Consider the following 14319-nt stretch of genomic DNA (forward strand, 5'->3'; position numbering starts at 1 on the left):
ATGGGTTCCTATGCAATTCTAAGTCCTTATTATGTGCCCTACCACCCCCAGAAGTTTGTCGCAACTTTTACGGGACACACTGTATATGTCCCATACGGTCCTGTGAGTAACTAAATCAGCAATTCAGATCTCTTGCACGCAACCCGGGCAAAGATATAAACCATTTTCTTGTATTATCTTTATGAAAACTATGGCTTCCAAACTAAAACCTGCGCTCGCCGATAACTTGTCAGAATTATCAATAGTTGACTGAAAGAATTCTCCTAATCCCAAACATTTTTTTGATAGGCAACACATTTAAGTAATTAAAGTACTCTTCTCATGTCAGGCCATCTATACACCCATGTATTGAAGGTCTTCGAGTTCGGTTATTGAGAAAGGTATAGTTTGTTTTCTTCTGATACCTCGTTCCAAGCGCAAACCTTCTTACTGTAGAATTACTACTGTAAGAATTAATACAGTAATTACTTTAATAGTAATTCACAAAATAAAATTCTAACTTTATGATTAAACTAAAATCAGAAATTCGTTGAAAAGAACATTACATTGCTCGTGAATTGTTATGCCTCTTTAGCACAAATATCCAAAGATGTATTTTAACTTAAAACTTTAAACAAACAATGAATAGCAAATAAGATTCGTAGATTTAGTTTTCTCATTACCTGATGTATCATATACTTTACTATTTATTTATTTTTATTTTTGCACATTATGTCGAATTTCCGAAACCCTGATGAAATTTAATGAAATTTATAATGAATATACAGTTATAACCCAAAATATACCATTCAAAAGTCATTTTATGTACGGATGAATATCAGTAAAATATAGTAATAGTGCAGATATGTCCAAAATCCAGGTTGAGATAATAAACTGAAAAATGAATCTAATATGCAGTATAATCAGCTCTCATACCCAGACAGGTCGCGCAACGAGACGGCATACTAGGCAGAATACAGTTGAAGAATCTTTGTGGCAATGGATCCCATTCCCGAAGGAAAGTAAGTTTTAAATTCAGGTTGGTTCCCAGAGGAAGATGAAGAGATGAAATTGTCCTTTCAAATGCATTCCAGACATCCTATGATGGAGTAATGTCAGGAAATCTAGCTGGCCAATCCAAAGCGGCGAATATCTTCAGTTTCCAAGTGATCATCGACCAGCTGAGCCCTATCTGTATGAGCCATGTCGTCCATTACCAGAGATCTAGGACCAACTGCACCCCTGAAACCTCGAATGTCTTCATGATCTTCTCTCTATACATCATAACGGTCAGGAAGCCTTTGTCAAAAACATACACGGATGTGAGGCAGTCAGATATAATGTCTGCCCATAATATTAAATCTCTACCACTGTAATAATCCTTTTTCCTGATGAGGGAGAGATGGTGCATGTTTCAGGCTCTCTGCAGTTACAGGTACGTCGAGAAACAGTGTCCAGGCTGAATCTCAAAATACCTCTAAAAACGCAAGCTGCTACACTGAAGACTAGTCCAAAGGGTATGTTGGCTGCACCATGCTCAACGCGCCGTTTTGGGTACTGCAGTGAAAGGGACGCAAACATCAGGTCTCCTGGCATACAGCCTTAACTCATAAAGCCTTCGGGTTGCTGTAGACCATGAAATTCGGTTTCCAGTGGTAGCGTTCAGCTCATGTCAGAGATGTGAAGCTGTAGCAGTCCTGTGTTGCGGCACTGAAAGTGCCAAATAAAGATCTTCATTCGTTGCCATGGGGCTCTGTAGACACCTGCGCTTTCGATTGATTTAGCTCCAAACTACCGACAGTTCTCCATCTCATTCCGTCATCCATATATTCGTGGCTATTCATTTTACTTTGTAAAATTTACCCAACTCTAAAATTTACCAACTAGTTTGCAAGGAACACGGCGAATGTCTTAATAGCCTACGAACACACAAATCTCAAAAAAGATCTTCGTGTCCTTATTTCCTCTTCACAATCACAGCTCCGGAGACTCGCACATGTATATGTTTACTTATTTGGCTCTGAATAGTTGCACAATTCTTCAGCAGCATAATTAATAATGTCGATTTAATACTTTTGGTAATTTTGGTACTGATTTGCCTTGACGAGTTCACGTATTGAGAAATAAAAAAACATAATTCATACTGTTGATTTCACTAGCAAATATTTGCTCTTAGAAGAATAAGTAACATAGATGGATATTACACGCCATGTGCCCAAAAGTTCTTACTTGACCTTTATTTTTGCAACCCTTGGTCGTAGATATATAATTCCACTTTGGCATTTTCAAATTTAAAGAAAGCAATTTTATAAAAATTAGGAAATCTAACTTTGAGTATGTTCCTCCTCACCTTATGCTCATATTTAGGAATTGGTTTCACTTGTTATGAAAAATAAAATAAAAAACGTTTTACTGCCGAATGACAAAAGTTAACTGATATATTTAATATTAAAATCAGACATTATATCCCGAGGCTACTCACAAACTGAAAAGTGGTATGTTTGGAATATTTGTACATAAAATGTAATTAATTTGTGTCTTAAAATCCTGTTTATGAGCGACATTCTATAAATGATTGACACCAAAGTGAAGTACTCAATCGCATTACCTCAACATCAATTTATGAATGAATGGCGATATCCATATGCTTGTTAAAATGTTACCAAATTTCTTAAATTAAAATGTTAATTAAATTCTTAATTAAAATGTTACGAAATAGGTGGTATTTGTCAACAAATATTAAGATCCAGTCTTTTGGATCCGAAGAAAACAGAATCTTTTTAATTTAAACTCTTTACCTATCCATTTTCTAATAGGAACAAACAATGGTTGTTTGATTTGCAGTCAAACAAAACTGAAATATTTTACTATGAGATAATAGGCTCAAACTATAGCTTCTAGCTATGCTACTAAATTAAATTGCGTGAAATAATGGAAATTCTTGATATTTATATTTAGTCTCATTTAATTATACATTACGAGATCCCCGTCAAAAGTTATTATGCTCCAGTTAGGAAATTTATGCTTTTTCGTTTTCAATATAAGGAATTGTTTCCATATCACGCGATATTTCGTGATCAAGATTTATGTTTCCCAATGACGAAAATATTTCCTCTCCCAAATTTGGAGGGCATTATTTTTCTCAATCAAAGAAAAATAAATAGTAAATTAGGGTATAACTGTGTTGTTGACTGCGATGCATATGTTCAGGTTGAATGAAAATCATTTTGGGAGTGCAGAAAGCGTAATGGATGAGAAAGGCATGAGATTTAAATTTCCATTTTTCATCAAGCCTTAGTCTATTATATAGTAATTAACAATATTTAAGCAAAAATAAAAGTTTCACAAATACTTTCAGCGTATTTTTATAAGTGCATTTCCAAAAAGATGTTTTTATTTCATGCCATGTCCTCTCGATAGCTAGTGAAGATTTAAGTCTGAGAGAAATAACTTATATGTATCTGCCTGCTAATGTGCAAAAGTTGATAAACATTGGCCACAACTGAGAAAATATGATCTTTTTTCAATGACAAAATAATACGGATTATTACATTCTAGTACAGAGGGGAAGATCTCGCATGCGATACTGGAAGACAACGAGGCATAGGACATACAAATAATACTTCTAAACCCTCTCTGGCAGCTCGTGATCTACAAAATAAATAAATCACACAACCGAGTAGGTTTAAATAGAAATGTCTGGATTTGCTCAGGTATGACAATTAAAAGAAATTGTCGAATTCCAGCTCTAGGAGAGAAATGTGCGAGAAGAGAAAAAAGAAGATTTTAACAAAAATTAAAATCATAATTTAAACGCTATTATTTACTATGTTATCGATATGCACGCAGCGTTGAAACATCAGACTGTTTTTTCACTATACATTCAATTAACGAATTCGTAATGTCGGAATTGCGCAAACGATATAACAAAGTGCAGAAAATAATTCTGCGTTCGTTTTGAAATAGGATTTCAGGACACTACGCGACTGTAAACACACCTTGAAGCACTTGAAAATATAACATCCCTGACTTGGAGCGTCAAACAAACTGCCCGTCCAAAAATGTTGAAAGCCATATTTTAACACCGATCAGTTTTTTAAGTGTATCATCGGGTGGAGTTTGTATATTTCTTCTACGCTTTGTATGCTATTTTCTTGGGACGACGTTTCCACTGAGGACATATTTCGCAGTCTTAGTATAAAAGTTTATAAACTAGAAATATGTTTAATTCGTTTGCTAGTAATAAATCGTAATGAAAATTTATTCGAAAATAAAAAAAAATCTCAAAGGTTTCAGATTTTAAATTTCGCCCAAAGGGACGTTTTTTCAACGTTCTGTGTGTTACCTTTATTTATTAAATATCATGTTCTTTGCACTTAAACCATGAAATTCAGTTCAATAGCAATGTCGCAAAATAATTTTAAAATTTACATATCTTTAGGATTTCCGATACACAGTTCCATGCGTTGGAGATAAAAAAGTATTCCCCTCCCCGTAGTTGCCATTGCTCGCTTTTAAATCGTTGAGTTTGTTACTCGAAAATTCGTTAAAGTTTTACAAAATATGAAATCAATCATAAAACAAATTCCAAATTTCAAATTTGGTCTTCCACATTCCCATATTCGTAGGAGGATTACATCAATCAAAATTCGATGGCTCTATGCACCGTTGTTTTATCGCAATGCGAGAAATATCCACACATTTATGCAGATTTTTCATTATTTAACTTCTTCAAATATAATGCGGGACTCTAACATTGGGTGGCAACAGTTTGAAAAGCGAAACGGACATTTATAGTGATTCACCGCAAAATCGCAAAACGAAAACAATAGTCATTCAGGGACAAAGCCCCTTTGGACTATCAATTATTCCGCCTATATGCGAACATAATTTTACACTGTATTAAAAACACATTTGACCAAAACAAAGTCAAATATCCTTTTAAAAAGCTGAATCTGGTTGTTTACTTTTATATGAAGACCTAAGTCTTGGAGATATATAACTACTTGATGATTCTGTTATTTTTTCTTCAGAGTTTAATGGTAAAAGTCTGGCATTAATCATTTCAAATGCGTGGCTCCAGCAGAGATCGAGAAATTAATATCGCTGAATACTTGAAGTTCAACCCGTGTTTGACCTTTGGCCTTCATGAGTAAAAGGCCATGATACTCATCAAGCAGTTCAGGAATGAATCGTGACATAACATTGACAGAAATACTTTACATTAATTCCAGACTTTCGTTTTGAACATGCAATTACTAAAGCACGATATACAATTATTATTATACAATTAATCGATTAAAAAAAGTTAGATTATGACAGATTAATATAATTTAATTACTTTAAACATACATTAATATATCATACAAACAATACATTTAAATTAGTATATTTAATTACATCAAATTAGATTAAACATTTTCTAAGGGATTAGTTATTGTAGAATATTTTGTGTACCTCCTAGTACATTGTCGTATTCCTAGGGCAATTATCTCGTTAATAGATTTCCTTTCATTTTTATCATATTACAGACAACTGGAACATTTCTGAAATCTTACATTGTTTTTGTAAATTAATATATCATAATTACATCAAACATACATTAGTACATTTACATTAATATATCTAATTAATTCAAATCATATTAAACAATTTTTAATGATATAAATATTACAATTGTTTTTTTCATCTCCTAGTACATTGATATGTTCTTACCGTAATTATTTTGTTAAAACAACTCCTAGCATATTTATCCTCTTTCAGGCATTTGCAACACTTCTGAAATCTTGCATTATTTTTGTAAATTATAGAATATATGATTTTGATTCAGACGTGATAGCGTCTTGACATATGTCGTCTCTTTTATATGAGAAAATTTTCTTCATAATCAAGGAAATCTTTTGTTGTAATTGAGGGATCGTTAGGTAAGCAATTAATGTACTCAGGCTTAATTTGTGTCCTTTTTTTTTTTGCAGTGTAATTCTTTTGTGAACTGGCACTTGAAAATAAAATGTTCTGGATCTCCCTTTTCCCCACATACGCACTTGTCTGAGCGCTCAAATTTCGTGCAAAGTAGTACGTGGGGAAAGGACCATGTCCAGATAAAAAGATGTTGATAAAGAAGCTATGTGGGTATTTTATAGAAGTTAAAAAGTCTTCTACCTACTTCTGCATTTTCTCATTCAGCCTGCCATTTCTTTAATGTAATTTTTCTGAGCATATGTTTCGCATACGATTTTGGGAATGGGACATTGATTGATGGTAGAAATGGGTCTTAAGCTGCATCCCTTGCAAGTGCATTTATTTGCCTTTTCAATTTTAGGCTTGTCATGCATGCGCTTTTACCCACTTTTTTATAGACGTCTTATTGTGCTGTGATATTAAGGCATAGATATCTTGTATTGTTGATGATTTGGTTTTTTGCATCATCAACAGCTTTATTGTAGCTTGGCTATCACTATAGATGGTAACGTTTGTTAAATGCCTTTGATGAGCCCATAGGATAGCTTCTTTTATGGCTAAAGCTCAATTTGGGACACTATACATTTAAAAAGATCCATGCCTTCTACGGGATTCGAATCCTGCCCTTTCGGCATGGCAGTCAGTGTCACTAACTACTATCTCGGTTGGGCGGCAGTTGGATAATAATTAGCCACATGTAAGAGTTCAATTGAGCGCGTAATGTGACATTGATAGATAGCACGCGAGAAAATTTCAAAATCTTGTAAAAGTTATAGAAAATTATATAGATTATGGAAAGCACATTAAAGGTATTGTAAACATGAATCCTTGCTCACAAATTTCTAATCATGATTTAGAATGAACTATTAAAAACTTCTGCTTTTTTTTGGGTTATGATTTACATAGCATTTCTGGTATCAGAAAATACGCAGTTACTAGTTAAAGAAACTTCATACCATCACAAAACTCGAGGTATTTCAAACAGTATGTTTCTTTAAGGATAGTTTTCGGTTATTAGTAAGTTGTTGTTTCATTCGATCAATTTCACGTAGCTGACAAAAATTAATGGTGCGAAACCTAACCGGGAGTCCACTTCCATGGACCGCTGAAATATTTCAATGAAGTGTTGACAAGTGGAATAAATGGCAACAAAATTTGATCTGTATTCTTCCTTATACAAGAGAAAAAAGTGCTACTCTTCCTAGAAAGGTATTCAAAAAATTGCTTTAATGAAAATTTATTCATTGCAGAAAAATAGTCAAGTTAATCCAATTTCCGCAAACGGATATGCCATAAATAAACGAATGCAGTTTCAACAAGTATCCAACTAGACGAAAATTAAGTTAATAAAATGTCCCTTGAACTTAGCAATGAAAAGGAACAACTTTCTAGGATAAATAAGGAAATCTGCTAAAGTACTATTGCGTGAGTTCTATGATAGTACGACTCGATCAAGTTTGATGATGTGTTTACCAGTCGGCAAGGTTCAGTGACCAAGATACAAAGAAATTCAGCATAAAGAGAAAAACAAATGTAAGTAAATTGTTTCGTCGACCATTGTCCTCTATCTCTAAATAAGGCAATTTGTATTATTCAGAAAAGTATGACTTCTAATATAAAAGCGAACACTAGAAACTGGACGTCTCAGTTTACGACGCTTGTCATTCACAGTGGTCTTCCGAATTCTGTTCCCTTAGAGGTAAGACTGCGTTTGCTATATAAATAATATAATTCTTTTAATTATAAAACTCATTAAATTAATTCAAATATATAAACCAAATTGGAAGAGAAATACGCCAATGTTAAATTTTAAATTAGATAAAGTTGCAGCGCTTGTCATTCACAGTGGTCTTCTCGAGTGTTTACTATGCAATTAATATAATTTTTTAATTAATAAAATTTAAGATAATTTAAAATATAAACCGAACTGGAGGAAAAACACGCCATAAGTAAAATTTAAAATTTGATAAAAGTTACAGGGTTTGTCATTCACTGCGTCTTCCGAATTCTGTTCTCGTTGAGGTAAAACTGCGTCTACTGTGTAATTAATAGAATTCTTTTAATCATCAAAACTTTCACAGCATATGAATCAGAATAACGAAAAAGTTATTTTAGGAAATTATCACAAAGTTTTCAATGCTGAAGTTCATTTATGAAATGTTCATAAGATTTTTAACGAAAAATTTCGTTTATGAACTGTTCATAAAGCTTCCGGAAATTATTTGATACCCCTTATGAATGGATGAAAATTTGAAGTCAATTTTGATTTATCTCTTGACATCTTCGTAACGAACGACATGCAATTTGCCACTCTTGAATATTTCGCAGTTGGAAGTCTACACGAGCAATTTTCAAACGCTCGTCGTTGAGAATCGTGCTTCATTGCCGAGAATCACGTAGTCTGGTAAGTAATAAGGAGAAACCATGCAATGAAATATAGCATTTCAGTCTCAACCAATACTGTCTTTATATGATAAAAAGCAACTGCGTGCTGATTTCGGATGAATAAATACAAGGAACGGAAAAAGTCACTAATATAGCTTAGGTGTATTTTAAAATTACAGCAGAACCTTTAAGTTCTTTTGTTTCTTATTGTTTTGTTTAATATTACCATTTGAAAACCATTTACATAGTTGACGACTGGAAGGAGAGAAATGCTTAAGGCATAGAATGGAAGTTAAAACGCCTTGCAATCAATATCATTCTACAAAATGCTTTAGACAGTTTTATCTGCTGTATCTTACATACCTAATAATCCATCACCTGTCTACTAAATGTACTTTTGTACTGTATTACTTTTTCATTGCACCACGTATTTAATATTGTACTGCTTTTTTATTGAACTATATATTTATTTTATTACTATTTACTACTTAATGTACTTTTATATTGCACTGCTCACTTATTGTATTACGTTTACGCTTTATATTCTTTGTTTCATATTCTGGCATTGAAATATGCTTCTTCACACTCTGTTCCTAAATCTGTAGCCATTGTACAGCCACTTAGACCCTGTAAGGTCATGTTTCTCACCTAAATCCTTAAGTTCTTCAAGTGCTAAATAGTGGAGAACGAGGGGCATGCCCCTGCTTACTTCTGCTAGACATCAGGTGCCTCCTTTCTCCGTCACCTGTCACCTACCGGCTTCATACTGTAAAGACTTTAGGTAATTTTTGAAAGCAGGAGAGATGAAAATTTGCAATGCCTTCGCCGGGAATCGAACCTCGAGCCTCTCGAATACGTGCCGAGTGTGCTGACCACTACACACATACACTGAAGTGACAAAAGTCATGGGATAGCAATATGCAAATATACGGATGGCACTAGTATCGCGTAGAAAATGTATAAATGCGAAGTGCTTTGGCAGGGCTTTCATTTGTGTTCAAGTTATTCATGTGAAGAGGCTTTGACGTGATTATGGCCGCACGACGAGAATTAACAGACTTTGAACGCGAAATGGTAGTTGGAGCTAGACGCATGGGTCATTCCATTTCGGATATCGTTAGGGAATTCAACATTACGAGATCCACAGTGTCAAGAGTGTGCCGAGAGTATCTAATTTCAGGCGTAACATCCCACCATGAACAGCGCAGTGACCGACCACCTGCACTTAACGACCGAGACCAGCGACGTCTGCGTAGAGTTGTCAATGTTCACAGACAAACAACACTGCGTCAAATAACCGCAGAAATACATGTGGGACGTACGAGGGACGTGTCCGATAGGACAGTGCGGCGAAATTTGTCTTCCTTGGGCTATGCCAGCAGAAGACCGACTCGAGTGCGTTTACTGACAGCACGACATCGCCTGCAGCGACTCTCGTGGGCTCGTGAGCATATCGGTTGGTCCCTAAACGAATGGAAAACCGTGGCTTGGTCAGATGAGTCACGATTTCAGTTGGTAAGAGCTGATGGTTCTAGTGTGGCGCAGACCCCACTAAGCCATGGACCCAAGTTGTCAACAAGGCACTGTTCAAGCTGGTGGTGGTTCCATAATGGTCTGGGCTGTTTTTACATGGCATGGACTTGGTCCTCTGGTGAAACTGAACCGATCATTGACTGGAAATGGATACTTTCAGCTACTTGGAGACCACTTACAGACATTCATGGACCTTCACGTACTCAAACAACGATGGGATTTTTATGGATGACAATGCGCCATGTCACCGGGCCACAATTGTTCGCGACTAGGTTAGAACATTCTGGACAATTCCAGCGAATGATCTGGCCACCTAGATCGCCCGACATGAATCCCATCGAACATTTATGGGACATCATCGAGAGGTCAGTTCGTGCCCAAAACCCTGCACCGTCAACTCTTTCACAATTATGGACGTCTATAGAGGCAGCATGGCTCAATATTCTTGCAGGGGACTTCCAACGACTTGTTGAGTCCATGCCAAGTCGAGTTGCTGCACTTCGCCGGGCAAAAAGGAGGACCGACAAAATATTAGGAGGTATCCCATGACTTTTGTCACTTCAGTGTACTAAGAAGGCAGCAGAAATACTTTATATACTTCCCCTTTTAAAGGGAGACTGGGGATTAGGGAATCCAATCGCCAAATCTTGCTGGTGGAGAATCATCATCCACCACCTTTTTAGTTGAGATGACGCCACTGTAGAGACATTTAATTTTTTTTGGAAGCAGGAAACTGAAGAAATGAGCAATGCCCTCGCCGGGACTCGACCTCGGACTTCTCGAATAGCGCCGAGTGTGCTGACCACTACACCACGAAGGCATGCTAAGAAGGCGGGAGATATACCTTATATCATACCTAACGCGAGAAATACCTAGCAGGAATCGAGTTGTCATCTTTGGCAGTCCTAACCGAATGTTTACGAAATATTACAATTCTCAAATCATGATTGTTAAAACCAAAAACGGGTTCTAGCTGTTTATAGGCACTGGCCAGTATTAAGCCTGGAATCAGTGGTCTCTTTATTATGAAGGAGCCTAACAGGTGGGCCACTGTTTCCTCCTTTGAAGGGACGGATAAATTACATCCATGTCTTCTCTGAGGTTCGAACACGGCCACTTCCATGCAGCAGTCAGAGTAACTAACTACTTTCCCGTCTAAGAATAACATACCAGTGTGTGGCACTGTTGATGATATCAGAAGAACTGAAATGAGCTCTTGGTTACGATTGGACAGTAAGCGTAACGTAGAAATATAATGCGAAGTATAAACAATAGAAAATAATTCACAAATAAACAAAAGTATAGTAGATAATTAATACACAATGAATAGATTAGTAAATATCACAGGAATTAAGTTATAATCTTATTTAGCTTAAAGTAACCAAAGACCACATTTACAGCTTACAATCACTATGCCTCAATGTATTTTTGGTGTTCGATTCAAAATAATTAAGTAATGCTGTACAGTTTTGAGTAACTACTTTTTTTCGTCTCACTTCGAACGTAAATCCCCTAATTTTTCTCTATAGATGCTTCAATCGCTAAGTAATGCCATTTTAATCGGTAAGCATTCCATCGATTAAGCATGCCATGCAGTAAATGAGCATAGTCTTCTGCTATAACTTATTTCGAAACGACTTGTTGAGTCCATGCCAAGTCGAACCAAGTCCATTAAAGGAATATGCATTTGTGCATAATTGTATGTAAAAGTTATAACATAAATTATTGATAGGTTATGGCCAAAAAAAAAGTGCTTATTTGCTGAATAACACGGAAAAATCGAATCTAAAAGAATCTACTGTGAAACTTCCAAAAGTCAAATATTCTAGCTAACTTCAGTCTTTTGTTGAGTTGATCATCTTACAGATAGTAATTATCATTGATTTCAATACTGAGGTATGTTATGGTTTTAAAATTATGAGATTTTGGTTTAGAATACCGCTTTTTTTTTCCAGGTGCTATTCTACGCCAAGGGTTAAAATGAGACATTTTACTGCATTTATAGTATGTAAATTGCATGGTACTTTGCATGAAATTATTCTAATTAATTAAATTTAAGGTTGTTCTTTTCTTTATAGGATCCGAAGAATCCGATCATACAACCATGAAGTTCTCTACATTAACAAACGTTTTAATTCCGCTAATTCTCTTCTTGGTATCATCGTCTGAAGCCATGCATATCTTCCATGGACTCTTTGGTGGTGGAAGAGGACGAAGTTCAGTTTCTGAAATCCTCGTGGCTGGACTCATAGCTAAACTACTATCAGAAGAACACCATTCAAAATGCAGTTGGTGATTATTGTCTTCCCTATGAGCATTATGATTTGTCTCTTAAGAATACCGGACAAAATGGTCCCAATTCATCTTCAGTCTTTGTCAATGATTCCAGGACGTTCTCTCGTAAGTTCTTGACATCAAGTATCTGCGTGAGTGCGGCGGATCATATGTTATACATTTGTATGTCATCCTGATAAGTATATTTCCATTGGATTTTTATGATTTTTCAAACGTTGATTTGGGGTAATATTCATATTTTTATGTTGATCCGCGACATTTCAACTTCAAAAATATCCAGTAATTGAGCAAAATTTTTGCTGTGCCTTTGTCGTACGAAAGAAAGTAAAATTGCTCAAAATATGAACTGCAGTTTCATTTAAAGATGAATATTATGAAGTATCATTATTATATTTATGAAGTATCATGGACTGATTAAAATCGTTAATCATCTATATCATCATTTTAAATATTTCAGCAACGGTGAAGTAGTAGTTATTTTACCGGGCAGTAGAAATAAATAAACTGTTGCATTAACTAACAGAAATAATAATAACTAACAGTTAATAATTTCTAATAGTTAACAGCTTACTCCTGAAATATTAAGCTGCCACAATTGATGCAGATCTTTGATTAATATTTAACTGGTTATAAGAATAATAACTGTTAAATATTGAAATGCAAGTTAATATCTCATTGGTACCAATTATGAGGTTGTAATTATCGTTGTTTTCCTTAAAAAACAATTAAAAACGAACCCATCGTATCCTAGCAGCCTAAATTCTGTGTCAAGATTATTTGTCGCTAACATTTTACATTTTACATTACAATAGAAAATATATTTGTGCATACCTCGAGATATGATATTTACTTTATTTATGTATTTATTTATGTATTTTTAATACACTTTCAACATATCAGCTTCACATATCCGTTTTAAATGCAGATTTATGTTTACATATTAAAAGGTATTGCCTTATGCGAGGTCATCTTAATTTCTTACCGTTTCAGTGATATGTATAATACAAAATTTTGCTTAATAAATTCTTGACACAAAGAAGGTTGTTGAATTACAGAGACATTTTGAATTACTTCTAGAAGAAAATATTGGGTGATAGAACATTATTTGTGGAAACTAGAAATTCTCATGCAATGCCAGTGCTACAGAAAATTCATAGCATGAAAACTTTTCTACATCTTATGATTATTTCAAATATAAAGATTATGCCAAATTACAAGCTTTGAGATAAGATATAAGGTGTTTTAAAAATATTAATATGTTAATATGAAAAGCATTTTACGTGCTTATATATTTTCAAAAATACTTGACATCCTAATTAACACTAACGCCTAAATAGTTTAATTTATATTTCTGTCAAAATGAATTCGTAAAATTCGTAAATAAATTCATCCTCAGTTTTTTTTAAATCAACTATTCTATTAAAATTTCTTAAGGTATCGAGAAGTGCTTAAAATTAGTGTATTGATAACAAAAATCTAGCTGAGGCTTTGAAATGTTAATTTGTACATTAATAAATGTGTGTATAATTTTTGTGATATTGGCGTATCAACATCAGCTTGTCTGTTGCCATCAATAAATGTACTTTATAAAAATGCTTTTTTCTTATTTTGTAGAACTGCTTCACACAAAACCACTTTGTTACAAATTATTCCAAAATTTAATAGATTCTTATTTTAATGTGATAATTAATTTAAATTTCATAACAAATAATAAAATTTCTTAATATTACCAGATCCATAACTGAGCCGACACTTTTAAAAAAAACCAACATTTATTTCTTCATGCCATTTCCTGTTCTACAAATTTTTAAATGCAACGATTCTTAAAACAGAAAAGAATACGTAGACTGCATTTGAGCACCTGATCTTCGTAACTGACGAATTCAATCTGGTTGCCACATATACATTTATGTTGAAAGATTTCTAGACGTTTATTGAATATATTTATTATGCTTAGTTAAATTTTTTATTTCCAACAAGAAGCGGTCGAGAGAATTATTGGAATACTAAATTATACGCATTTTTTCTTGCATTTCACTTAAACTTATTGGATTGAATTAAATCTACTTCGCCGACAGCGCACAAACCACAATAGAATAAATGCATTCTTTAAAATTCACTCTAGTATTGTTTACCATAGCGATACTCTGGCGCTAGATTCACTTA

At 34.4% G+C, this 14319-nt stretch overlaps 1 protein-coding gene across 1 annotated transcript; it reads left to right on the forward strand.

Annotated features, from left to right (window-relative positions):
- LOC118191441 (uncharacterized) lies at positions 1–13722 on the forward strand. The gene is made up of 3 exons (XM_085812413.1): positions 1–102; positions 7573–7639; positions 11937–13722. Exons 1-3 carry the CDS (start codon positions 1–3, stop codon positions 12152–12154), a joined length of 387 nt encoding a protein of 128 aa, XP_085668539.1. The 3' UTR covers positions 12155–13722.
- The last annotated feature ends 597 nt before the right edge of the window (positions 13723–14319 follow it).

The sequence above is a fragment of the Stegodyphus dumicola genome, chromosome 3 (assembly GCF_044657685.1).
Source record: "Stegodyphus dumicola isolate Sdum_Otavi_A_Nest chromosome 3, ASM4465768v1".
Classification (NCBI taxonomy): Eukaryota; Metazoa; Arthropoda; class Arachnida; order Araneae; family Eresidae; genus Stegodyphus; species Stegodyphus dumicola.